The sequence below is a fragment of the Cryptomeria japonica genome, chromosome 3, assembly GCF_030272615.1.
Source record: "Cryptomeria japonica chromosome 3, Sugi_1.0, whole genome shotgun sequence".
Taxonomy (NCBI): Eukaryota; Viridiplantae; Streptophyta; class Pinopsida; order Cupressales; family Cupressaceae; genus Cryptomeria; species Cryptomeria japonica.
The window spans coordinates 152,001,291-152,023,786 of NC_081407.1; the positions used below are offsets into that span (position 1 = coordinate 152,001,291).

General features: G+C 35.3%; 1 protein-coding gene across 1 annotated transcript; it reads right to left on the minus strand.

Moving 5' to 3' along the window:
- Positions 1 to 794: 794 nt before the first annotated feature.
- On the minus strand, positions 795 to 4,003 carry LOC131067797 (phenylalanine aminomutase (L-beta-phenylalanine forming)). Its single transcript, XM_058002954.2, has 2 exons — positions 2,847 to 4,003; positions 795 to 2,116 (listed from the first exon to the last, which is right to left on the minus strand). Exons 1-2 carry the CDS (start codon positions 3,926 to 3,928, stop codon positions 1,183 to 1,185), a joined length of 2,016 nt encoding a protein of 671 aa, XP_057858937.2. The 5' UTR covers positions 3,929 to 4,003; the 3' UTR covers positions 795 to 1,182.
- Between the last annotated feature and the right edge of the window lie 18,493 nt (positions 4,004 to 22,496).

The following is a 22,496-nucleotide window of genomic DNA, read 5'->3' on the forward strand; positions in this document are numbered from 1 at the left end:
ATGGGCTCTCCTCTAATCTCTTGGTAAGTTAGATGGATGCATTCCCTATTTGATCGCAAGAGCCTGCATTCATACCTCATTCTTTATATTATATGTAACCTATTCCACTAATGAATAGAATAAATTTTTATCACATCTTTCTCATGTTGTGCTTAATCTCCGTCATGATATGAATCTTTTGTACTTCAAGTGTGCTACATGGATATATCCTAATCTTCATTAGCCTAGCTTTATAGTCTAATAAAGTGCAAGGTTGTCCTTCAGTTTCAACCATGTACTGGATCACAAGTACATGTTCAACCATATTCGTGCATAGTTCAATTTTCTTTTTAGACTGTAAGGATCAGGTATAGCACCGTGATGCTGGCGCGACATGTCCTCTACTACCACGTGGGTTTGGGAGAGACTAGACCTCATGACCTCATACTTTAGCACTAGAAGTTCTCGCCAATCAAGCTAGGCCCCAACCCTTCTTCTAACCAACTTTAAAATACATATTTCTTTTAATTATTTTACTTATATATTAAATCTAATCAAATACATTACTAAATCATTCAGCATTTATATTAATTTGATTATTATATTTTATTACTAAAATTTGTTTTATGTATAATTGTTGTACTTAAGTATCTACATAGGAGTCTAGAGCTAAGCTTTCATTTAATTTCCATTCATCTTTAAATCTAAGAAACTTAACTATTACACTTGTGAAAGTAAGCAAGACACACGAAATGGAAACATAATACAGACAAACACTTGTGTGCAATTTTCTATTATTTCCGAAAATGCTTTGTAAAAGATGTCAGGCGGTTGGGAATGTTTTCCAAGGTATTTTTGCATACTGGTTTGCATGACTCACGTATCAAGTTGATGAAAAGCGATCTAATATTCGCTACTCTAATCTTTATCTCCGGTATTCTCAAATATCCTTGTCAATAAATACAATAATGGTTTCGTGGCGTCGGGGGAAGAAACGAATCATTGACACACAAGCTTAGATTACAGATTTCCAATTGCAGTAAAGTTGGCACACACAAACCAAGAATACTTGCAATAAAAGTTGGCACACAAAAACCAGAAGAATTCAATTAAAGTTGCTCGAATCCAGAAACATACAAAAACATAATTTATTGAAACAGAAACGGACTAGGAGGCGGCAAAATGGATAAACTATGGAATTGATCAGGCATGAAGTCCTTGGAGGCACTCCAGCAGAGGCACAGTAATTCTGCCGTCGGCAATTGCGTCGAACACCTTCTGCACGCATTCTTGCGGTGTCTGCTCTGTTCTCGAACTCATCAAACTTATCTTGAGACCATCTCGGACAAATTTATAGAAAGGGAGGAATTTGGAATCCTCGATAGGGGAATACATGTCAGGAACATAGCAATCCTTTTCGTACGCCAGCCTGGCCGCCGTTATAGCGCTTTCTAGGTTCACGCCCACAAGCCTCTGAAATTCTTTCATTTTTCCCACCAAGGTGTCGCTCTCCATGCCGTTTTTCTGGTGGAGACAGAGAATGGAATCGAAACATGACTGTCTGAGGGCTGAAACGAGGGGAAGCGAGGGGTCACATGGGGATTCCAGGTATGTGTAGACAGGGACTGCACGGGCCGCATTTAAGAGCTTTTCCTTTGTCTCGTTTGGGAGGCCGCACTCCTCTGCAATGATGGAAATGAGCTTCAGGACGGTTTGCAGGAGGATTTGTTCGAGTTGGCGAAGGTCGACTGCCTGACAGAGAGCTGTTAAGTGGGAGGCGAGCATGAGTTTTAAGATGTCGAGTGCTTCCTCTGTCTTGCGGGCAGAGATGAGGGCGAGAGAATTGATGTCCTGATTGTGCTGCTCGGCGCTGTGGACATGGGTGGTCACGGGATTTGCCAGGTACTGGAGCTCTGAGCTGTAGGCAGCCAAGGCGATGTCAAGGCCTTTGAAACCGTAGTCCACGCTCAAATCGGGGCCCAATGATAGATTGCCTGGTAGACCGTTGTTGTAGTGCTCGATCATCAGTTCTGTGAATTGGGCGAAGAGCAGCTTCCCTAGTCCGGCTACTGCAATTCGTACGTAGTCCATGTGGAAGCCGACTGCGCTGCCTTGAAAATTGGCCCCGTGGAGCGCCCTGTCGATGCGTCGGAATAAGATCACAACACAAATACAAGGCTTTATCTGGTTATTATGTAAGATTGCTCACAACAAGAAAACTTTCTTTCATACAATGGTTGATATTTCCACTTCTTTAAAATATGTTCATTTAATTATTATTTTTTTCTAAATGGTTATAAATTTGATTTTCTTTGATACTATAACTATCGAGTTGAATATGCTAATATTCTTGCTTGATATTGAGAATTATATAAAGGACTTAAGACTAAGATCATTACAAGGGATGGATGGATATTCTTGTTTGATAGTGAGAATTACAAGCCCTGAGAAGACAAAATGACATTTTGTCATGGAATATTCATCGATAATGAAGACATCATGAAAACCATAATGAGGACATCACGAAAACCAATAATTTAAGTACATTATTTGAAAAAACAAGACTGAACAAAACAACAAACTTTTGATAAAAAACAAATTACCAACTATTAGACTTTAATACCTATTTCTCGAAAGTTATATGTTTCTTGATACCCGTAGACTGCTGTTTTAGACTTTAATACCCTATTTTTAGAAAGGTATATGTTTCTTGAGACCCATAGACTGCTTTGAACCTGCAAATGTTACTAAAGTCGATCTTTCTTCATTCATACCATGTTAGATCTTCTAGTACCATTCAAACACTAACTTACTACTTCCTTAACCTGTTCAAATTTCAAGTCCAATTTTCAGGGTGAGCATCATACCGGTCATTAGCGTGGTCGATGATAGGATTATCATTAGCTGAGTTGATCTCAGTCTCCACAGTGACCGTGGCGGCTCTGATAGTTCGAACAAGGGGACCCAACCACTGCGGGCACGATCTCAGAGCATAGCGATCTTGCTTGGGTTTTTTCAACCCATCAATAGAATAATAAACCCGGGACAGCTCCTGGAAAGGACTCTTCCTCAGAAGCCACTCGAGCAAAGCCGCAGACTCAATCTGTCCCGGATGCGGCTTCACCTTATGGATCAACGGGTGCGCAAACTCCTCTCTACCAAAGATCACTTCACAAAACATTCCACACAGAGTCTCCACCAGAAGAAGCACCATATTAGCATCGTACACCAGAGTAGAAGCAAGGGCAGTGGCAAAGGAGGTGCCATTGACGAGCGCGAGGCCTTCCTTAGCTTGGAGGACAAAAGGCCGCAACCCAACTCTACGCAACGCTTCCGGGGCAGAGATCTCCTCTGCATCGTTGCCCGTTCGCACGACAACGCTGGGCTTCCCAATAAGAAGCCCAGCAATGTAGGCTAGTGGGATAAGGTCCCCGGATGCGCTAACAGAGCCTCGGAGGGGAACTTTGGGAGTAAAATTGTGGTTGAGGAGGAGTTGTAGGGCTTCCATGACAGCCCAACGGATGCCTGAGCAACCGTAGGTGAAGCTGTTGAGGCGGAGCAGCATGGCGCAACGCGTTGTAGCAGGGGACAGCCCATCTACAGACGAAGTGCAGACGTTTGTAAAGACTCCGGCGAGTAGGCATTGGATAAGGGACTCCTGCAGCTCGCTCAGCTGGTTGGTTCGCTTTGTGCAGCATGCGCCGAATCCGGTCGTTACGCCGTATATATCGGCGCCTTCCTCGGCCTTGCGCTGTACCCACGATGAGCACCTTTCCACCCGGGTTCTGCATTCCTCGGCATTTAAGGCCACCTTTACTTCGGCCCTCCGCGCTAGCGCTGCCGCATGCGCCACCGTGATATGATTTGTGCCGTCCAGAGTTATCCATTGGACTGCGTTGAACGTCTCGATGAGCGCCACAATCTCTGTTACATGAGAAGGCGAGTCCATTGAGAGATAACCCGAGGCAATTCACGAGAGAGAGAGAATTGGGGGAGTGACGCACAAATCAAATCTACGATGAATTCAATCACTCTTGATTGTTCTCTGACAGACCTCCTCTCGCTGTATATTTATCAGTGAGTCGCACCAATCATGTGTCGATACGTGGTCATCTTATCGAGCTGATTTGACTAGCTCAATAATTAACCCTTGTCTACGCTAGTGACAATAGTGAATAGTGCACCTGTCTCTTGCTCATTATTTGGCGGTGGTAAGAATGGGTAATGCACTGCAGGGTAATGATTAATGCCAAGAACATATAGTTGGGTGGGAAACACCAATGTCAGTGGTGGGTTTATCAATGGAGATCTCAAAATGCAAACAGGAAAATAATGAGGGTGGGAATAGAAAGAAACAAGAAATTATTTCTCATGCTAAAATACTAACATCGTAATTTTATATAGGGGAGAGGGAGCAGTAGTTGTTAGGGCTAACTTTGTCAATATGTAGTCATTACATGGAATATCGTAAGACCTTCGTTTTTTTAAGAAATAATATGGACACTTAACTATCTACAACTAAGGTTTGAAGGCGTGACTCATCATGCAAGTCGTCAAAATAACACGTCTAGTGCGAAGGGTCAAAAAAATGGTTTTTTAAAGATTCGACCAAAACTTAATCTAAAAATCCCTAATTGTTGAATAAAAAAATATCATTTGTAATTATATAATATTGTATTTTTATGTAAAATATAACTTATATGAAACTTAAATGGACCAAATACCTATTAGTAATCATAAATGTGTGTTATCTCTAACTTTTATATCCAACACTAAAGAACCAATAGTTGAACACAAAAACAACATATTATGATATAAAATAAAACTCACATGAACATAAAGGGACCAATTGTTGAACACTTAAATCTTTGGACAATCCCTCACATTTCATGGAGAAAAACAAGGTATTTATTGTGATCACCTTTTATATTTGTGATAGGACAAATTACTAATATGAAATAGTCCAATGCATATACATCGCTACCCCAACAGTTTTACACATAAAAATAATATTTTTACGCTATGATAACACTAGTTGTTTAAGTGAGTATCTTATTTTATAAATGACACATATATAGTGGATAGCTATGATATTTTATTTGAAACAAAAAATGATCTATTTCACTTGTCAATTAATGTATTTATGTCTTTTTTATATAACATTTATGGGTTCTCTTATGTTCAAGTATTGGTCCATTTTGATCAACATTTGGTAATTTTTTTTTTTACATGTGGATTGTTTATTTACATTATATTGTATAAATATGTGGCAAGACTGGATATTATATGCACAATTGCTATAACAACTATTGGACCCCGTACAACTACTGGTCCCTCTCCCCTAGCTTAAACATGATCAATGTTTTCATTTATGGGTCAAATTCAATCCTTGTGTTTTTGACAAACGAGATCCTCCTCCATGGGGTTGCTTAGCCAAAAGTGACTTGTTGGATTAGGTGTATGCTTACTCAAATTGTTGTAGTCAATGATATGGAGGCGGAGATGTTGACACCTATGTTTTTTGACTTGTTTTCATTAATAATAATATGATATTGGAGAATTTTTAAAGTCAAATTTTAAAATGGATTCAAGTTACTAGCTATTACCTATTCACTTGAGCATGAAACATGTTAATTGTGTGCCATCATACATGTTGTATGAAAAAACAAAACCCTAATTCACTTTTATCATCTAACTATTTTGAAAGCTCTTATTCAATTTGTTAATATCATATAATAGATATTTAGAACATTCATTACATCATTAGCTTAAACATCAACATTTGTTTTTTTAGCTTGAATTAGGATATTTTGCAAGGTTGTTTGTTGTCTTTGACCCTTCTTCAAAAATCATTGAATTGTTAGATCCTCGAGAATATCCTCACTTAACAAACTTCCAAATGTGCTTGTCAACATTGCCTATTTTCATAGATAGAAATCCTAGAGAGTGAGGTGAGAAAATTTTATATAGTTCATCTTTATGGACAAGATTCGAATAAAAACAAGGTTCATTTTTGTAAGCACAAAGATTAATTTTGCATGCACAAATTTGAATCAAGTCAAAGAATAGTTCAAGACTAGTCATCCATTAGATTTTTCGAGCATTGGATCTAATCATAGAGCATATTTTCAATTATAAAGTGACAATCTTTACCCATAACATCCTAATTCTAATCCATTTTGTTGTTTTCAACAAATATAGAATTTGTATTTCAATTATTGTCACTAGATGTAATTTAGCCTTTGTAAACATTGTTATTTGATATTTATTGATTTAATGTTATTTTCCTTGTTTTGTCTTTACACAGATGTATGTTATTGATAGATCATTGCTTTGCCTTGTCACTATGCATCTAAAATCATAGTTGATATTATGGTTCACTTATAAGAGGCTCTTGAGGATTCATTGTCACATTTGTACAATGTATGCACGACCACTTAATTAGCATGACAATTTTGGTTTGTTGTTATTAACTAGCATTCTTTTGTTGGCTCATGTTGTTGTGGTCATTGCTTATTTTTTGACCCTCAATTATATCATTTTTTGGTATTGATCCTTTATAAGGTCTCTATATTGATAATTTTTGTGATAATTTTATAAATGTTGGGCATGTTAATGTTTAATATTTGGGAGAGGGCATTAGAAAGCTTAGAACATAGTCATAAGCTAAATTCACAATATATAAAAATATCCCAAATTAAAACCTATTCTAAATATGATTTATTGGCAAGAATTGTTGTAGTAGTCATTGTTTTGTATTGAATGTGCATTGGTTGCACATCTTATTATCGTGCTTGAGGGTATTGTGGAAATTTAATTCCCTTGGTAAGCTTGATGCTTGTTTTGCAAGCCTTGTAGCCATGAATTAGAGTTTAGTTTGTGGGAGAAAATGCTTTATTCGAAGAGTTTTGAATTAGCTTCATTTTCCTACATATTTTTATGTAAATCCATGTTGAAATTTCAACTCTTTTTCTCATACAAGACCATGTTTCATAGTGCAAAAAAGGTTGCATTCATGAAAATTCAAGTTTAAAGGATCCTAAGAAGTATTTGAGTTGGACCTTTTTCTTGTGTGGGTCCATGAATCTTCATCTTTGATAAATTTTTGTATATTTTTGGATTTTAGAAAGATTTTTGTAAGATGGGGTTATTGTTGTTTATATTTTTTACCATATTATTGATATTAACACATTGAAGAACATAGTTTAAGATTCTCATTGGGATTTGGAAAATTATTTTACTGAGAAGTTTTAATAAGAGGTACAAAGAGTTTGGATAGACTCATGGAAAATTGTTGCACTAAAATAAAGGAGTAAATTATATTGTATATCTTCTATCCAATCAATTTTTTTCCTTAATCTTTTTAAAAGGGGCGATCTTCCCCAAAAAAGAAGAATACACTTATTGTTGGTGTGAATGAAGTTATATCCTAACTAGTTCATAGTTAGAACCTATTCACATGGTTAAGTTTACTTAGGCTAGCTAGTTGTCACAAAGTTGCTTTGCATGACTTTTCATTTAATATTGTTCATGTTAGTTATATCCTAGGTGTCATTTTATAAGATATGAGTCAATAGCTCATTATTTAATATTAACTTCATAATGCATCATGCATTTTTAATATTTGTAAAAAGATAGTTGTAATCCTACCTCATCATGTTTCCTTTATAAGTAAGGCTCATTTGTACATTGCATCAAATCAATTTCATCTCAATCATATCATTTTGATCTCCATTGTTCATTCAAGCTTATGTTGCAACATTCTCAAGTTTGCTTGGTTTATTTTTTGGTTGATCCCTTCATAATGGACTCTTGATCTTTCCAACACTTATGTTCTTATATAATGTCTCATGCAAGTTTATTTTTGTGGACTACATTATGGTCAAAGGTTGTATTGAGAAAATAATTATTTTTCTTGTTCAAGATTGTTGGAGTTATTTGTTTAACCCAACAAGCCCATGGATCGCCCGCAAGCAAAACACCTGTCACAAATGGAGATCAAGCAAGAATAATATACTCAACAACTTGAGAATTATTTATTAATGCACAAAAGGTTAGTGTTACAATGAATGAATGAATCCTTATGAAAAGGATGAATGAAACACTAGACGCAAACCCTAAAAGAAGTTTAAATTAGCTAATGCCAAGTGTCCTCATCATAATGAATGAAACAACATAAGATAATATTAGCCTAATCTAATAAAAGATAAAAAGCACCTAAGTGTAGCTTAAGTGAATAAAGCAATACGGACCTAACTATATAATTAATCAGATAATGTCCTAATTACTCCAACACCCTCCTTAGGATTAACTTAGGGATAATTTGAAGAGCTAATGATGAATATAAAATATGTAAGCATGAATGTGTTCTAACAATTGATTAGGTACTCATGTACGAACCAATACTACTCTCAAAAATAGAGAAAATGAGAAAAAGCAAGTGAGAGAAAACCTCTCTTCAAAAGACAGAAATGAAATAGAAAAGAGTACATGTGACAAGCCTGAATGAGTCCTGATAACAAGGCCTAATTAGGTACTTATGTACAAACTAATACCACTCTCACAAATAGAGAAAATGAGAAAAACCAAGTGAGATAAAACCTCTCTCCAAAAGAGAAATGAAATAAAAAATAGTACACGTGACAAGCATGAAGGACTCCAAATGTCCCCTCAAGTACTAAATCAATCACATAAGTACAACCAATATCCCTCATAGGAGAGAAAGGAAGAGATGATGTATACCCTTGTAAGAGAGAAGCTCTAGTGCCAAATATGAAGGCTCGAGGATGAATGCAGATGAAGATCCAAGAGCGACAAACCAAGTTTCTCCCTTTAAGAAGAAAAAAATCCAATGAGCAAGGAAGAAGCAACTCTATGTTCAAGGAGATTGAAGGAATATTCTCATGAGGTGTCACTAAAGACAACTCAGTTATCCACATGTTTGAATCAAAATAAACGATTCTAAACAACTATGAAGATAATGTTGATGACTGTTTTTGACACCCCCGCCAACAGTCAGGTAGCCAATGTGAACACTCACCACCTCTCCTGAAAAGTAACGAGTTTGGAAAACTCACTACTCCGAGGTCTCTATAGTTGGGTCTCGACAGTGATGGGCAGCCCAATGGTTGATGTGGTTATACTTGTCAAGCGGCCTACTGATTGGAACTAAATCTCGCTGGTTATGGATAATTGCACTTCCTTTCTTTTTGTATTTTTATGGTTTAAGATTCTCTGGGAAATAAAATGAGAAGCGTAATGGGAAACAATAAAATAAAAATAAAGACCAATATAATAACAACTTAATGAACTACTCGATTAGTTCCCTGCAATCCAAGCAATTATCAAATATTATCCAAGTTAGCATTCAACAACGGACCTCCAGAAAACCTGCAAAATCATCAACAATATGGCCTATCACAATAATTCTCATACACCACTGACGTGCACAATATGATTCATAACATGATAGACAAAAAGATTAAACCACGTTGCTAACTCCAAATAATAGACATTACCAGATTACACAAAACAATTTGGTAGAATATGAACGTAGATTAGGCAATCTACAAGTTGCTTCTCTTATTAATCTCAATGAATGTATAACAAAAACAACTCAAACTTCTTAACAATCTGCAAAATATTCTAAAATCTCTAAGTAGGCCACAAATCATCAATTTGGGACCCTTACAAATGAATCCAACTTCTCAATTTATAGAAGTTATTTGCCCTACTATCTAGGAAATAACCCTACCCCAAATTAAGAACTGAAGCTAGGAATTGCAGTTAACTTGCAAGTTTCTGCCTTGACACTCCACTTAACAACTACAAAATGGGGACTGCATGAGCACTACGAAGACCCTGCTAGGTGAGCCACATTTTCGTAATCATGCAGAATTTCTCTCAAAATTGGAACTCGAGTAGGAGCCACAGTTAAAAATACAAGATTAAGGATTTATAAAATAAAGCTTTGCCATCTTTAGCAATTGTGTACTTATCCTTTATTTCTTGATAAAAGCTCTATAATTATCAACTATACATGCGACTGCTTGAACCGGAGGGTCAGCTACATGCTTAACTCTAAATTTATACTTCTTCAAAACTTCATCTGCATGCGTTCTCCCCTCCTCTAACTCCTTCACCGTGTATGCCACCTCTTGACAATGAGTAATCAGATATGTGTACCTGTCCATAAGGGTAACATCAAACTAGGTCGCGGGTCCTAGATGTTGTGCCTCATATGCATCACATTGATTCAAAACTTGTTGTTGGTCCATTATTCCTGTATCAGCTAATCTGAGGCCAAAAGGTCCTAGCATATTCTTTACAAAATTCTCGTATGACAAAATTTCCCTAAGGAGAGGGTCCCAAATCTTGGTCATATCCTTGATATACTGCTGAAACATTTCAATCTTCAACTCCAAGATGTATACATAAGACGGTAAGTTTTTATAGCTGTCACCCCCTAAGAGGTCTTCCTTTATCACTGTCTCTTCCCCTAGCTACAATACCTTTTTCAAAACTCAAAACTGTTTATTGAAAATGTTTGACTTTTGTTCCCATTGTGTGGAATAGGAAGCCAAAGCTCCACCTGCCTGTATCGCCTTATGATATATCTCCACCATATTCTGCAAGAACAATCTAATCTTAGATGCATTCACCTGGGTCCAAGATTTGGCGGCAACTGCCACTCGCCTCACCTCCACTAGTGCCTTTACTTCTCCCTCTGGCAGCGATGAGGTTGAAGGTAGGTCATCATCTCTACAAGAGTCTAGAGGTTTGCTCATTTCAATCAAGAGCTGCTTGTATTGCCCTAGTTACACTTTGAGCTCCATATTTGAAGTATGTTCCTTTTCTACACACTACCTAACAACACTTGTGGCTAGCTCCAAAGTATCTAGCTCTCCCTACTTGGTTTGTCTACCCAAATTTACCTGGGATATTTGATACTTGGGAAAAGCTTGTCCCTCAACTTGGAGTGGAACTACCACATCTACAATCACTTCACCAGAGTCTATTTTTGATAAATGATGAACAGTTTTTAGCTTCTTAACCTTTGGTGGCTCCTTAATGATTACTTGTTGTAAAGTGACCTTGGGAAGCTCTACTTTTCTCTTTTTCTTCTCAAAAGTGAACTCAAGCCATTGGGGTATATTTTCATCTTTGTCACCTTGATGCAATACTATGTCTACAGCTATAACATGGACCTCTGCTTCATCTCTTACTTCTGTTTCTGTCTACCCCAGATCCTGAGGTGAGGTAATCTGGTAGGCTAGATTAATTTTGAGAGCTTGTTGCTTATGTAACTCTCCTAATTTGCCACTGACCTCCTCATTAAATGCCATTTCTTCCTCACCTGCCTCTGTTTCCCCTTGCCTGGCTACTATATCCTTAAGAAGGTCCTCTTGATCTTGAGGGGTTAGAATCAGTCTTTCATTCAATATGTCTTCTGTCTCATCCCCTTCATGCTCACCTTCCAACGGCCGTTGTTGCTCAAGATATTCTTCCTCTTGATTCGAATCAAACTCGATGTTTCTAACTTTTATTCCTTCAGTGGTAGACCTGAAGCCTTGCACTCCGGGCTACCCTGCAAGTATATTGACTACTGGTGGTACAGGGGCATTGGTGCCTGGAGCCTATGTGGCATCTGTTGAAGGTGGTTGAGTGGGTATCTCCTCAGTAATTTCTATATTTTCTTCTTTCTCTTGGGTACCCTCTCCTTCAGTGTGCCCTATAGTCGTCCTCAGCGAGAGAACTTTGGCAAGTGGTACCGCTCCCAATCCATTAGTCACTCCTAGGTCCGCTGCCTTCTTTAATAACTTAGACTCCCTCATCTTTTCTTGGAGTTTCTTGAGTAAGTCCTTAGTACTTTCTTGAGGTTTGTCTTCTTCACCTGGATCAGTGGACGTATTTTGCCTCGAGGTTGACCTTGTCTTTCAAGCGTACTCCTTATGGCCCCTTGATTGAGATACCCCTGAAGTGGATTCCTTTTGTTTCTCCTTTGAGACGCTGGGCCTTACCCTCTGGCGTAACCATTGCTTGGTCCTGTTGATGACCACTTGGGAGACCTTTTCCATACTTGTGTCTTCACTTGCAGACCATTTTATTGGGGAGAGGGGCCTTTTATCTATCCCCGATTCCCTATAAGATGGATCAAGTAAGTCCCCATCATCCCTAAGGTCTTTAGGGAGGTTAGTCTCAATTTTGAAATCTCTTACCTGTGGCACAGATAACCTGTTATAGCTCTTCTCCCTAACCTTGAAACTGTCTTGCAAGTTGGCCCAAAAGTCCTCCAAGCTGGGCCTATGCCCCTCATATGCCTTAGGCATAGCTTGTTTAAGTTTCCTGTAGGGATCATAAAACTCCCTAGCATGATCATATTCCTTCAAGTTCAAATATTGAAGCTCTTGTTCTACTAATTTTGCTACTTGTATTTTGGAACATGCAAAGTATCCAATAGATACTGAGAAATCGATACCTGCTTTGTGTTTTGATGACAACAGTGACTAAAGGCCCACAAATTGCCTTACATACTCTAGCAAAATTATCCTATCATTGCAATATCGAGGCAGCAGTATTGGATTTCCTGTGAATCCACTAACCCTAATGTAAGTAGAGTGTGGGCTTTGGATAAACAAACATGCCCACTCTTGGATGATAGCCATGGCCTCTGGGCTAATCCGACATCCTGTATCTTCTGTCAATTTGATTATTATTGGGAAAACAAAGGCATCATTAACTCTTTTAAAATGAGTCTTTGCATTGGCTAGAGTGAGTTGGGCATAATACTCCCATATCTTGTTCTGTCCTTCCTCCTCTCCCAATTGACCTTCTACTTGTAGCCCTGGAAACTTTCCAGCTCTAGCAGCTGCCCAGATGACATATGACGTGAAAAAGAACTTTTGGGTATGTCGAACTTCTTTCATCTGCTTACAGATATTGTCAGAGAGGATCTGTGGCCAATCAAAGTATTGTTTCCCTATTAAAATAGTGCTCATGAATTGGAACATCCAGGGATGAAAATGTTTACAATCCGGCTTGCCAAAGGCCTTACTGAGCATAATGATTAAGTCTCTTTGAGGCTCTTTGAAATCCGCCCTCAGGATCTTCGTTGCCTTGAGTCATGTCTTTCTTTCTTCTTCTAACCAGTTTGTATTCATGTGCCTCTTACTAGCTAATATTTTGTCCTTCGATGCCCTTAAGGCCTCTTCTTCGGTTAACAGAAATACCTCCTCCTTGGTTGGGATTCCAAAGATGAACCCAAGCATATCTGGAGACAAGTCTATGACTGTTTTTCCTTGTGCATCTGTGCACTTTCTAGTTTCTAGGTTATAAAATGGGGCAATGGTCATTATGAACTCTGGTGCCTGTAATGACTGTGGGAAGATAGTAGCTTCAAATAGGCCGGATCTCTTGATTCTCCTATGAAGGGCCTCCAGACTAGGTTTGTCCAATTGAGCCTTGATATCCTCAAATTCTATATGTCCGATTTTAGTATTTGTGACCCATCTCACTTGATCCTCTAGCTTTGAAACATAGACCTGTCCTTGATAATGATATTTCATGGTGGCTGGGAGTCTATCAATTTCTTTGCCTCTTTTGCTGGAGGATGAGTCCATCTAACCACTCGAACTTGCAAGCAGAACACAAATCTTCGGTCTTTGATAATAAGCATAAACGTTGATTTACTTTGGGACTTCGGGGTCCCGAGGTCCCGGGCTAGGCACAAGTGAAGAAGGCCCGGAACTCCGAGGTTCTGGGGTTAATTTGGGTGCAAAAGGAATCCTATAACTTTGGGGGTCCGGGGTACCGAGGTTAAGTTGAACTGAAGCCGCCCGGAACTCCAGGGGTTCGAGGTTCTGGGGTTAAGTTGAATTGAAGCCGCCCAGAACTCTGGGGGTTCAAGGTTCCGGGCTTAGGTTGAACTGAAGCCACCGAAACTTTGGGGGTCCGGGGTTCTGGGCTTAAAACTAGGGCATGCAAACAAGAAAAAAAAAAACAACCAAAATAAAACGAGGAAAAAAACAAAACTAATCTATAAACACCAAAAAATGAGAAAGGAAAAATCACCAACCTGGTGAACCAAAATGCCCAAAATCACCAAGGAAAGCTCGAGAGTCCAGGGGTTCGCAGCTTGGAGCTAGGGAAGAGGAGCTCTAAATGCACAAATGAACCTTAAAAAGTCTTTTATCCCTATTTATAGCTCATCCCAAGCCCATCCGTACGAACGCTTTGAACACGACCTTGGGACTCTGGGATCCCGAGGTTCCGAGCTCGACATGAGGAAAGGAACACCCCACCTCGGAACTCTGGGGGTCCGGGGTTCCGAGCTTAAAAAGGAAGCCCCTACCTCGAGACTCCGAAGTTCCGAGGTAGAAGACTCAAAAACCTTGGGACTCTGGGACTCCGAAGTTCCGAGGTCAAAAACCAAAAAGAAAGAAAAGGGAAAAGAAAAGAAAACAAAAAGAAAACAAAGGGGACCCAAATTTTGATGTAAGGAGACTAACGGGGAAATAGATATGCAAGGCATAACAAATACCTAATAAACAACCTTAGAAGGCACCATTAAAGATGTGATGAAATGAATGCTCAAGATGTCATCAAAGAGGAATGGACTAACCTCAATCATTTCCCTAGTGTCTAGAGTGTGTTATGTATCAAATATCCCTAAAATTTCTAGCATGTACTCATCCCACAATGCTAAAATTTGAATGGAATAATCAACCTACTGAACTGAATTGATCTATGAAGAAACAGGAGGTGGAGGAGAAGGAGGCTCAACACAAGTGTTAGGAACCAAGGGGGATGACTAAAGAACATATAGGTTCAAGTAACTTAACCTCTCATTAAATTTCTAATCCACTCTAGATGCATTAGAGTGAGGACTAGTCAATAAAGTTACATGCTCAGTGGGAGCAAAATGACAAAACTCATACAAGCAAGATGCATGATCTCTCTATGCTACTTACTGTAATAATCTCCCTACTATGTAGATCTCTGATAAACATTGAATCAAGGTTGAACTCTATTGTCTTACCCTACTCACTATGAGTAATCTAATATATGAAAAGGAGATTGGATGATAATAAAGGTACACAAATGACATCATTGAATGTTCCATCATCAATCTCTATAGAAGCCCTCCCAATAAAACTCATATAAGTGTTATTGCCCATCAACATGTTTGGTTAAGTGCAAGGATCATATGAAGAGAACATGTGATCCATAGATGAAGTTATATGATGACAACCTGCTAAATTAAGAAGTCAATGGCTAGATTGAAGAAGATGTGTGGATGCAAATAGAGTATGGCCCTTCATCTTGACTTTGTCACATGCCATGGAAGTTGAGTCAGAATGTGTAGGTCGTGAAGTGGTAGAAGAAGATGAACTAGATGAAGGTTGCTTAATATATGCTTTTGGAGAAGATGTTGCAACTCATCAATCTTCTTTACATAGCACCAATGCTCATCATGTCCTATCTTAGTATAGTATGCACACTTTACTTTACCCTTCTTAGATGAAGTCTTGTTAGAAGAGGAAGAAGGGTCTAAAGAATCATGTGACTGTGTACATGTCCTTGGGCTTCTCATATGACTTGGAATCCTTGTTTTTATTTCTTTCCTTTTTCATGTGAAGCCTTTCGACCTTTGGTGCCCTAGGATGCAAGAAGAGCATGCAATTTGGAAGACTGCAACCTACCCATTTAAAGAAACTTTGCTTTCTCCCAAGTGGGATGAATCAAAGTCATCAAGTTAAGGGATGGTGAACTAGGTACAAAAGGCATCTCAAGTGGCATAAAAGGTAGACGTAAAAACTAAATAATTAGGACTAACAAAGATGGAGAGAATCAACTAAGAGTCGTATTTTGAATACCGCACTATTGCTACAACTTGAGAGACTTGAGTTTGGTGAATAAGTCATGGATGCTATCATGATTTATAATATTCAAGCCAATAAGCTCATCTCCAACTAAAATCCTCTTAATGTATCGTACTTCCCAAACAAGGACTCCAATGTAGTCCAAATTTAATTGGGTGTGGTGCTAGACTCAACATGAAAGAGAAGATATGGAGACAGAGACATGCATAATGTCCCAAAATTCTCATCACGCCTTTTGAACCACTTTCTCTTCTTAGTAGCACCTATAGGCTCAAGCTGTGTACTCATGGGCACTATGTATAAACATTGTTTCTTCAGATTGGTCTCCATTTATTTTTTCAACTATATTATTTACATGGAAGGAGGGGAGAAACATGATTTGGATCCATGATACATGAATTAAAATTATAGAAATAGATTGATATAAAAATATAGATCCTCTCAACGCCAAAAAAATAAACACTTGAAAATGTCCCAAAAGACAAGATCTAAGATATGACGAAAATAGTATACACTTGGTAAATATATTGACAAAACGGGCGTAATATTTGTGTACAGGACATAACCAAATTTCTAATGCCACAAGAATCGCAAAAAAAAGGAGTTTGAAAGTGAAAGTTATGACCCTCCAAGAACAAATAGCTAGAGCTAACTTCAAAGGCCTATAGAATTCACTAAGAGCAAAATTTGCAAAAAATCCTCCACCACTAGATTGGGCTCAAAACCAAATTTTTGACAATATAATTTTTTTTAAATTGGACATCGTGTACATATGAAAAAAAAAGGCTAAATTTAGCCAATTCGTAACTAGTTTACGACCCTTCGAATTTAATTTTCACAAAATTTAGTCACTGGATAAAAAATCCAACAACTACCTAGATGGTTTTTTGAGGCTATGAACGTGATCTAGAAATCTTTTTTCAAAATAAATTGTAGAAAAAAGTTATGGTTGAATCTTATTTTATTTTGCCTTTTTTGTTTTTTAATTTTTCTTGCAAAATTTGATGAATTTTGGCAAATTGACAACCTAGATAGTTTTCTATACTGGCAAAGATAAAACAGAAATATTTTTTCTCCAAGATGTGTTTATTTTTCTCCTCAAGGTTGAATCTCTCAAAATGTGAATATGAACTTTGCATATTTGGAGCTCTGATACTATGTTGGAGTTATTTGTTCAACCCCACAATCCCATTAATCATTTGCAAGCAAAAAACCTTTCACAAATGGAGATCAAGCAAGAATAATTAGCTCAACAACCCCAAAAAAATTTATTAATGCACAAAATATTATTGTTACAATGAATGAATGAATCCTTATGAAAAGGATGAATAAAACCCTAGATGCAAACCCCAAAGGAATATTAAATCAACTAATGCCAAGTGTCCTCATCATGACGAATGAGACAACATAAGCTATTATTAGCCTAATCTAATGAAAGATAAAAAGAACTTAAATTTAGCTTAAGTGAATAAAGTAATAAGGACCTAATTATAGAATTAATTAGATAATGTCCTAATTAATCCATCAAAGGTCATTGTATTGTTTTAATGATCTTGTAGATAGGGAAGTTGGTTGTGATATATTTGTAGTATAATAGAGGTTATTATAACTCTCTACATATTGTTCACAATTATTCATAAGGCTTGGGTTTCTTTACTTTATCAAGAATCTTATTTCTGGTTATATAAATTTTTGAATAAAGTATTTGAGTTACTTCAAAGCTTGTTCATGATTTTTTATTCTTTATATTTTGTACTAGAATTTGTTAATTTTAGGTTGTGATATATTTTTGTGATGGTGTATTTTTTACATTTGTGTTGACTTCTTAAACCCTAGGGGTTGATATCTCTTAATTCAAATTAGGGTTACTAAATGTATTTATGTTTTGATAATTCTCTCAACAATCGTTAGGTGAACTTATCCTTCAAGATTTTATTATCCATTGGAAGGATAAAATAAAATCGGTGCCAAACAATGAATGCATTTCAAGAATGAAATTCCAAAACCCGACAATTGATAAAGAGGTTTAGAGTGATTCTTAAAATATGTGTTCAATTAACGTGATTTGATGTTGTTGATGTTTGCAAGTTCTTAAAGATGGGAATGAGAATCCAATAACCATTATGATAAATAAAGTGTTCGGTCTCTATTCAAATTCTTGACTATATAATCTTATCCCTCCATGTATAAAATTTTCGTGCATTCCAAATAAGGTTGAATTTGTTGGAAAATTAAAAGTGGGTTGTGAATTTGTGTACACACTAAGTAAGGTGATGGAGAGTTATTTTGTTCATGTTAACTATGGATAATTGATTGTGACAATGTGTAATATGAAGTATTTGATCAATGTCTTCATTAGGATACTAGTAGACTCATTCATCATTAGAGTTCTCTTAAATAAAATGCCTACACATATCAAAGGAGTGGTTTGTTTGGATTTTGTCCAAAGAACAACTAGTGATGATCCACTACATTCACATTGAATACATTGATCAATATTTATTAGTGTTGTGTTTGTTAATATTTGATCTCTAAAATAATGCTATAAGTGTTCTTAGCAATCATTATTGATTTTGGGTAGGGGACTAAGTGACGACCCTTGTTTAGGCTCATATTGCAATGCCAATATAAAATGGTATAAAAGCTTTGGAGCTACTAGGGGCTTGTGTAGTGTCCCATAAGACATACTATTTATTATAATAATTAGACTTGAGTTTCCAAGACCTATTGATTATTGATTAGGTTGGATTAATTCGTATATTAAGTATTTCCATGAAACATGTTTAAATAATTTTTTAATGAATAACTTTATGATGCTAGTTTAATATGTTGATTTAATGTGTATTTGGTTATCTATGTTTGTTGATTTTATTATGTTTTGTAAGGATTATCTTGATTAGAGGGAGACAGTCATGTGGAAGGATGATGTCACTACTCAACAATGACATGAATAAATGTTGGGGCCCAATCTAGTGTGTTTTCTAAGTTTTTTAAATTCAATCTATATGACTATAATTTTGTCAATTTATTATCATCTTTACTCAAATATCTATTGCATTAACCTATCTTGAAACCTTCATGTTGAAAGTTTTTAAATTATATTTAATCAAAGTTTAAGTGTAATATATGAAAATTGACTTTAATGAAAGGAAACTATGTTCATTTGGGAGTATTTCACCGTACATTAGGATGAATAAGCATTTTAAACTTATCTTAAATCTATATTGATTCTCCTTTTGTAGAATATTTGATTTTAAAGGGAAAGATAAAACTAACTACTTAAAACACTTTAAAAAAGGTAAATTGGTAAAAAATCTTATAAAAAAAATTTAGTAAATACTAAATGATTACAAAATTGGAAAATACAATCCATAAAGAACTTGCATTGAAAACTAGAAGTCACTACCCAGGATGCTAGTGTGTTGCACTAAATTGTATACAGATAGAGTGTGTAAAAGTGTCCAAATATTGTAAAAGTTTGGCATTATATCTAGCTAACTTGCAAAACTAGAAATAGAAAAACATGCTAAAAAATATTATATAATAGAAATATAAAAAATTTCACTAAATAATAAGATTTAAATGAATAAACAAAATAATAGAAGTAATTTTATAAAAAAGAAAGCACTTGCAAACCTTTATGTGATAATTAAGTGCTCTCAAAATACTTACAAGCATAATGAAAAAGAAAAATGCTTTGGGCATATTAGGGGATTTTCCTTGCTAAAATCCCTTCTTTGGTATGTTTACCTCCACAACAACCAAAATAAATAGTGTATGAATGCTCCTATCCCAAATGTGTTTAGGAAAATTGGTCAAAGCTATGAATGTGCAATAGTGAAACTAAAATGAAAGAGAGGGGATGTGATAATATGAAGGTGCTTAGGGTCATAGATAAATGAAATGTTTATAATAACAAATGGGAAAAAAGAACAATATTACTGATAATGCTTGAGGAATACAAGGAGAATAAGAGAGATAAAATAATGTAAGAGTTGTAGAAAAATTGAGAGTGTTGTGTAGCTTGAGATAGAGCTACAACTAGTTGTAGAATGTAAGATAGTGTAGGAGAGAATCAACGAGGAGAGCTAGAGTGAGTGATAGATACAAAAGACAGGAGGAAAGAAAGGCTAACAAGCCATTTATTTTTTACAAAGACATTTTCACTAACTTGAGAAGGTGATAAGTGGAATTTTTTTCAAGAATGATCGATGAATTAATAAGTATCATAGGATGCTAGTGTGACACATTGACATTTGTATGACGCACTAGTTTTAAGATAATTTATAATAAAAAATAATGAGAGACTAGAGAAAAATAAGGGTAACAAAACCATGACATGAATAAGGACCACAAGCAAGGAGGCCTAAGCACCTTGAGAATGAGAAAAGGTTGATAGAAGGGATGAAATGAGCCTACAAAAACATGAAGGGAATAGATAACCAAGTGGATACAAAACAAAATGTGAAATTGCAAAGTACGCAACTTTTGATGTTACATTTTACCCTTACTTTAGTGGGCTTATGAGCCTATTTGAAAATGCACACTAAAGTAAAAAAGAAAGGGAAAGTAAAAACTGAATATATTATAATATTAAAAGGATAATGTAGAGGATGATGAAAGCTCTTCAAGTGGAAGAGTCATTCCCCCAAGCTAAGAACCAATAGAACAAATACATTAGATAAAAATATACACAAGACAAAATAGTTAGAAAACATAAACCTATAAAACAACAAGGTTAGAACATTATAAGCATATAAATATGTATGTAAAATATAGATAATACATACACAAAAGAGAGTAGCACATAGCAAAAAATAAAGAAAATTTTGACACAATTTGTGAAAGAGACCTCAATGTTGGGAGGTTGTCTCAATCCTATGTGTAATCCCAAATATGTAAAAGAAAAATTTCATGAGTCGTTCGACTACTTCAAGGAGAGAACGAATACAAGAGATAAGAGAGAATGCATAAATGAGTCATTCTTTTTGGGTTGTTAATAAGTTCATACCTTATTGGAGTTATGTCCATAATGTCTTGTACTCAAACTCAATTAGAAAGAAAGGTGTTCTATATAACCAAACCGCTTCAAGAAGATTCAATCAAATAAATATAATTATTCATAATATTAACTACAATCTTTATACATGCAAGAATTTAGTCATGAGTTAAAAGAAAAATTGTGAGAATATAGAGAATATTAACTTCTCAATGTTAACTTATAATATAAATAGTATTTTGTCAGCCCAATAAAAACATAAATATCAAATTGATATCTTAAATTTTTTATCTATATATTTTTAGTTTATAATATTGTAAAAAATATTTTATTAAATTTGATAATCTCTATATGAAATATAATATAGGAACAAGTGCCACATAGTGGCTAGTACTTGCCTTGTTTTTAGTATAGTTTTAATAATAATTATGATTTCATTTATTAACTGGAAAAAATTAAAAAATTAAATTAAATTAATAAGGAAAAAGAATAAGTAACTCTTGAAATAAAATGTCTTCGGAAAGCTATATTTTTTTATTTTTTTTAAAGAATAAGTGATATATTTGTATATATTTTTATATTTAATTTTTTCTAAAGTAGTAATATAATAATAATAATAATTTTATACTAATTTTAAAATATTATAATAATAATAAAAATATGTGATATATTAAAAATAATTTAATATTAATAGAAATATAATATAAGATGGTATAATAATATTGTAATTTTAATTATTATAGTATTTTTTTATTATTATATTATCTTACATAATGTATTTTGTTATTATTTTGAAATAATTTATAATTTAAATTTTTTAAAAAATATTATAATTCTATTTAATATTTTTTTAAGGAATGCTTCAATTTTAATTTTTGGGACAGAGGAAAGCATAATATATAAATTAAAATAAAAGATTATATATGATAAAATGTTTTAGATCCATGTGATAAAATTAAAAAATATTTTATTCCTATATAAACAACATAATTTGATACTTTAGAGTATAAGATTAATTTAATTACTCAAAGCAAATAAAATAGTGTTGGATGAACTCAAGTTCTATAAAGTTAACAAATATTATGTTGCTTCCAGAAATCTATTATGCTGCATCCGAGAAACTCGTGTATAATAGGGAAAAAAGTATTAGCCAATCGTTTACAAGAGAATTTTTTTTTTTAATTATAAAGTTAACAAATATGCATGTATACTTTAAAATAAATTAAAAAATTTAAAAGAAAGAAAAATATTTGTTTATGATTGGTCAAAATAATTTTCTTTTAATAACTATTTAAGCATAACAAAAAAAAAATTCATTACAAGAGTATTGCCTAACGACAAGTACTAATAACAATGCTATACCTAGTACTGTTTTATATTTATCTTTCCAATTATGTATGCTCTCTTGTTTTGCAATCATTTATTGTGAGTATTTCAATATGTAACCTTTAAAAGTTGCCAAGCATTGTCAAATCAGTCCAATCTATATACTTTTTTCAGTTTCCCCAGTTTTATCCACAGTTCTACAGTTCTACCACATTTAAATTGGGCATATAGGTAATGTCACGTATAGTATTACGATCTGATTCTCCAGACAATATCTGTGATGCTCTATGATTAGCTACACCTGTATCTTT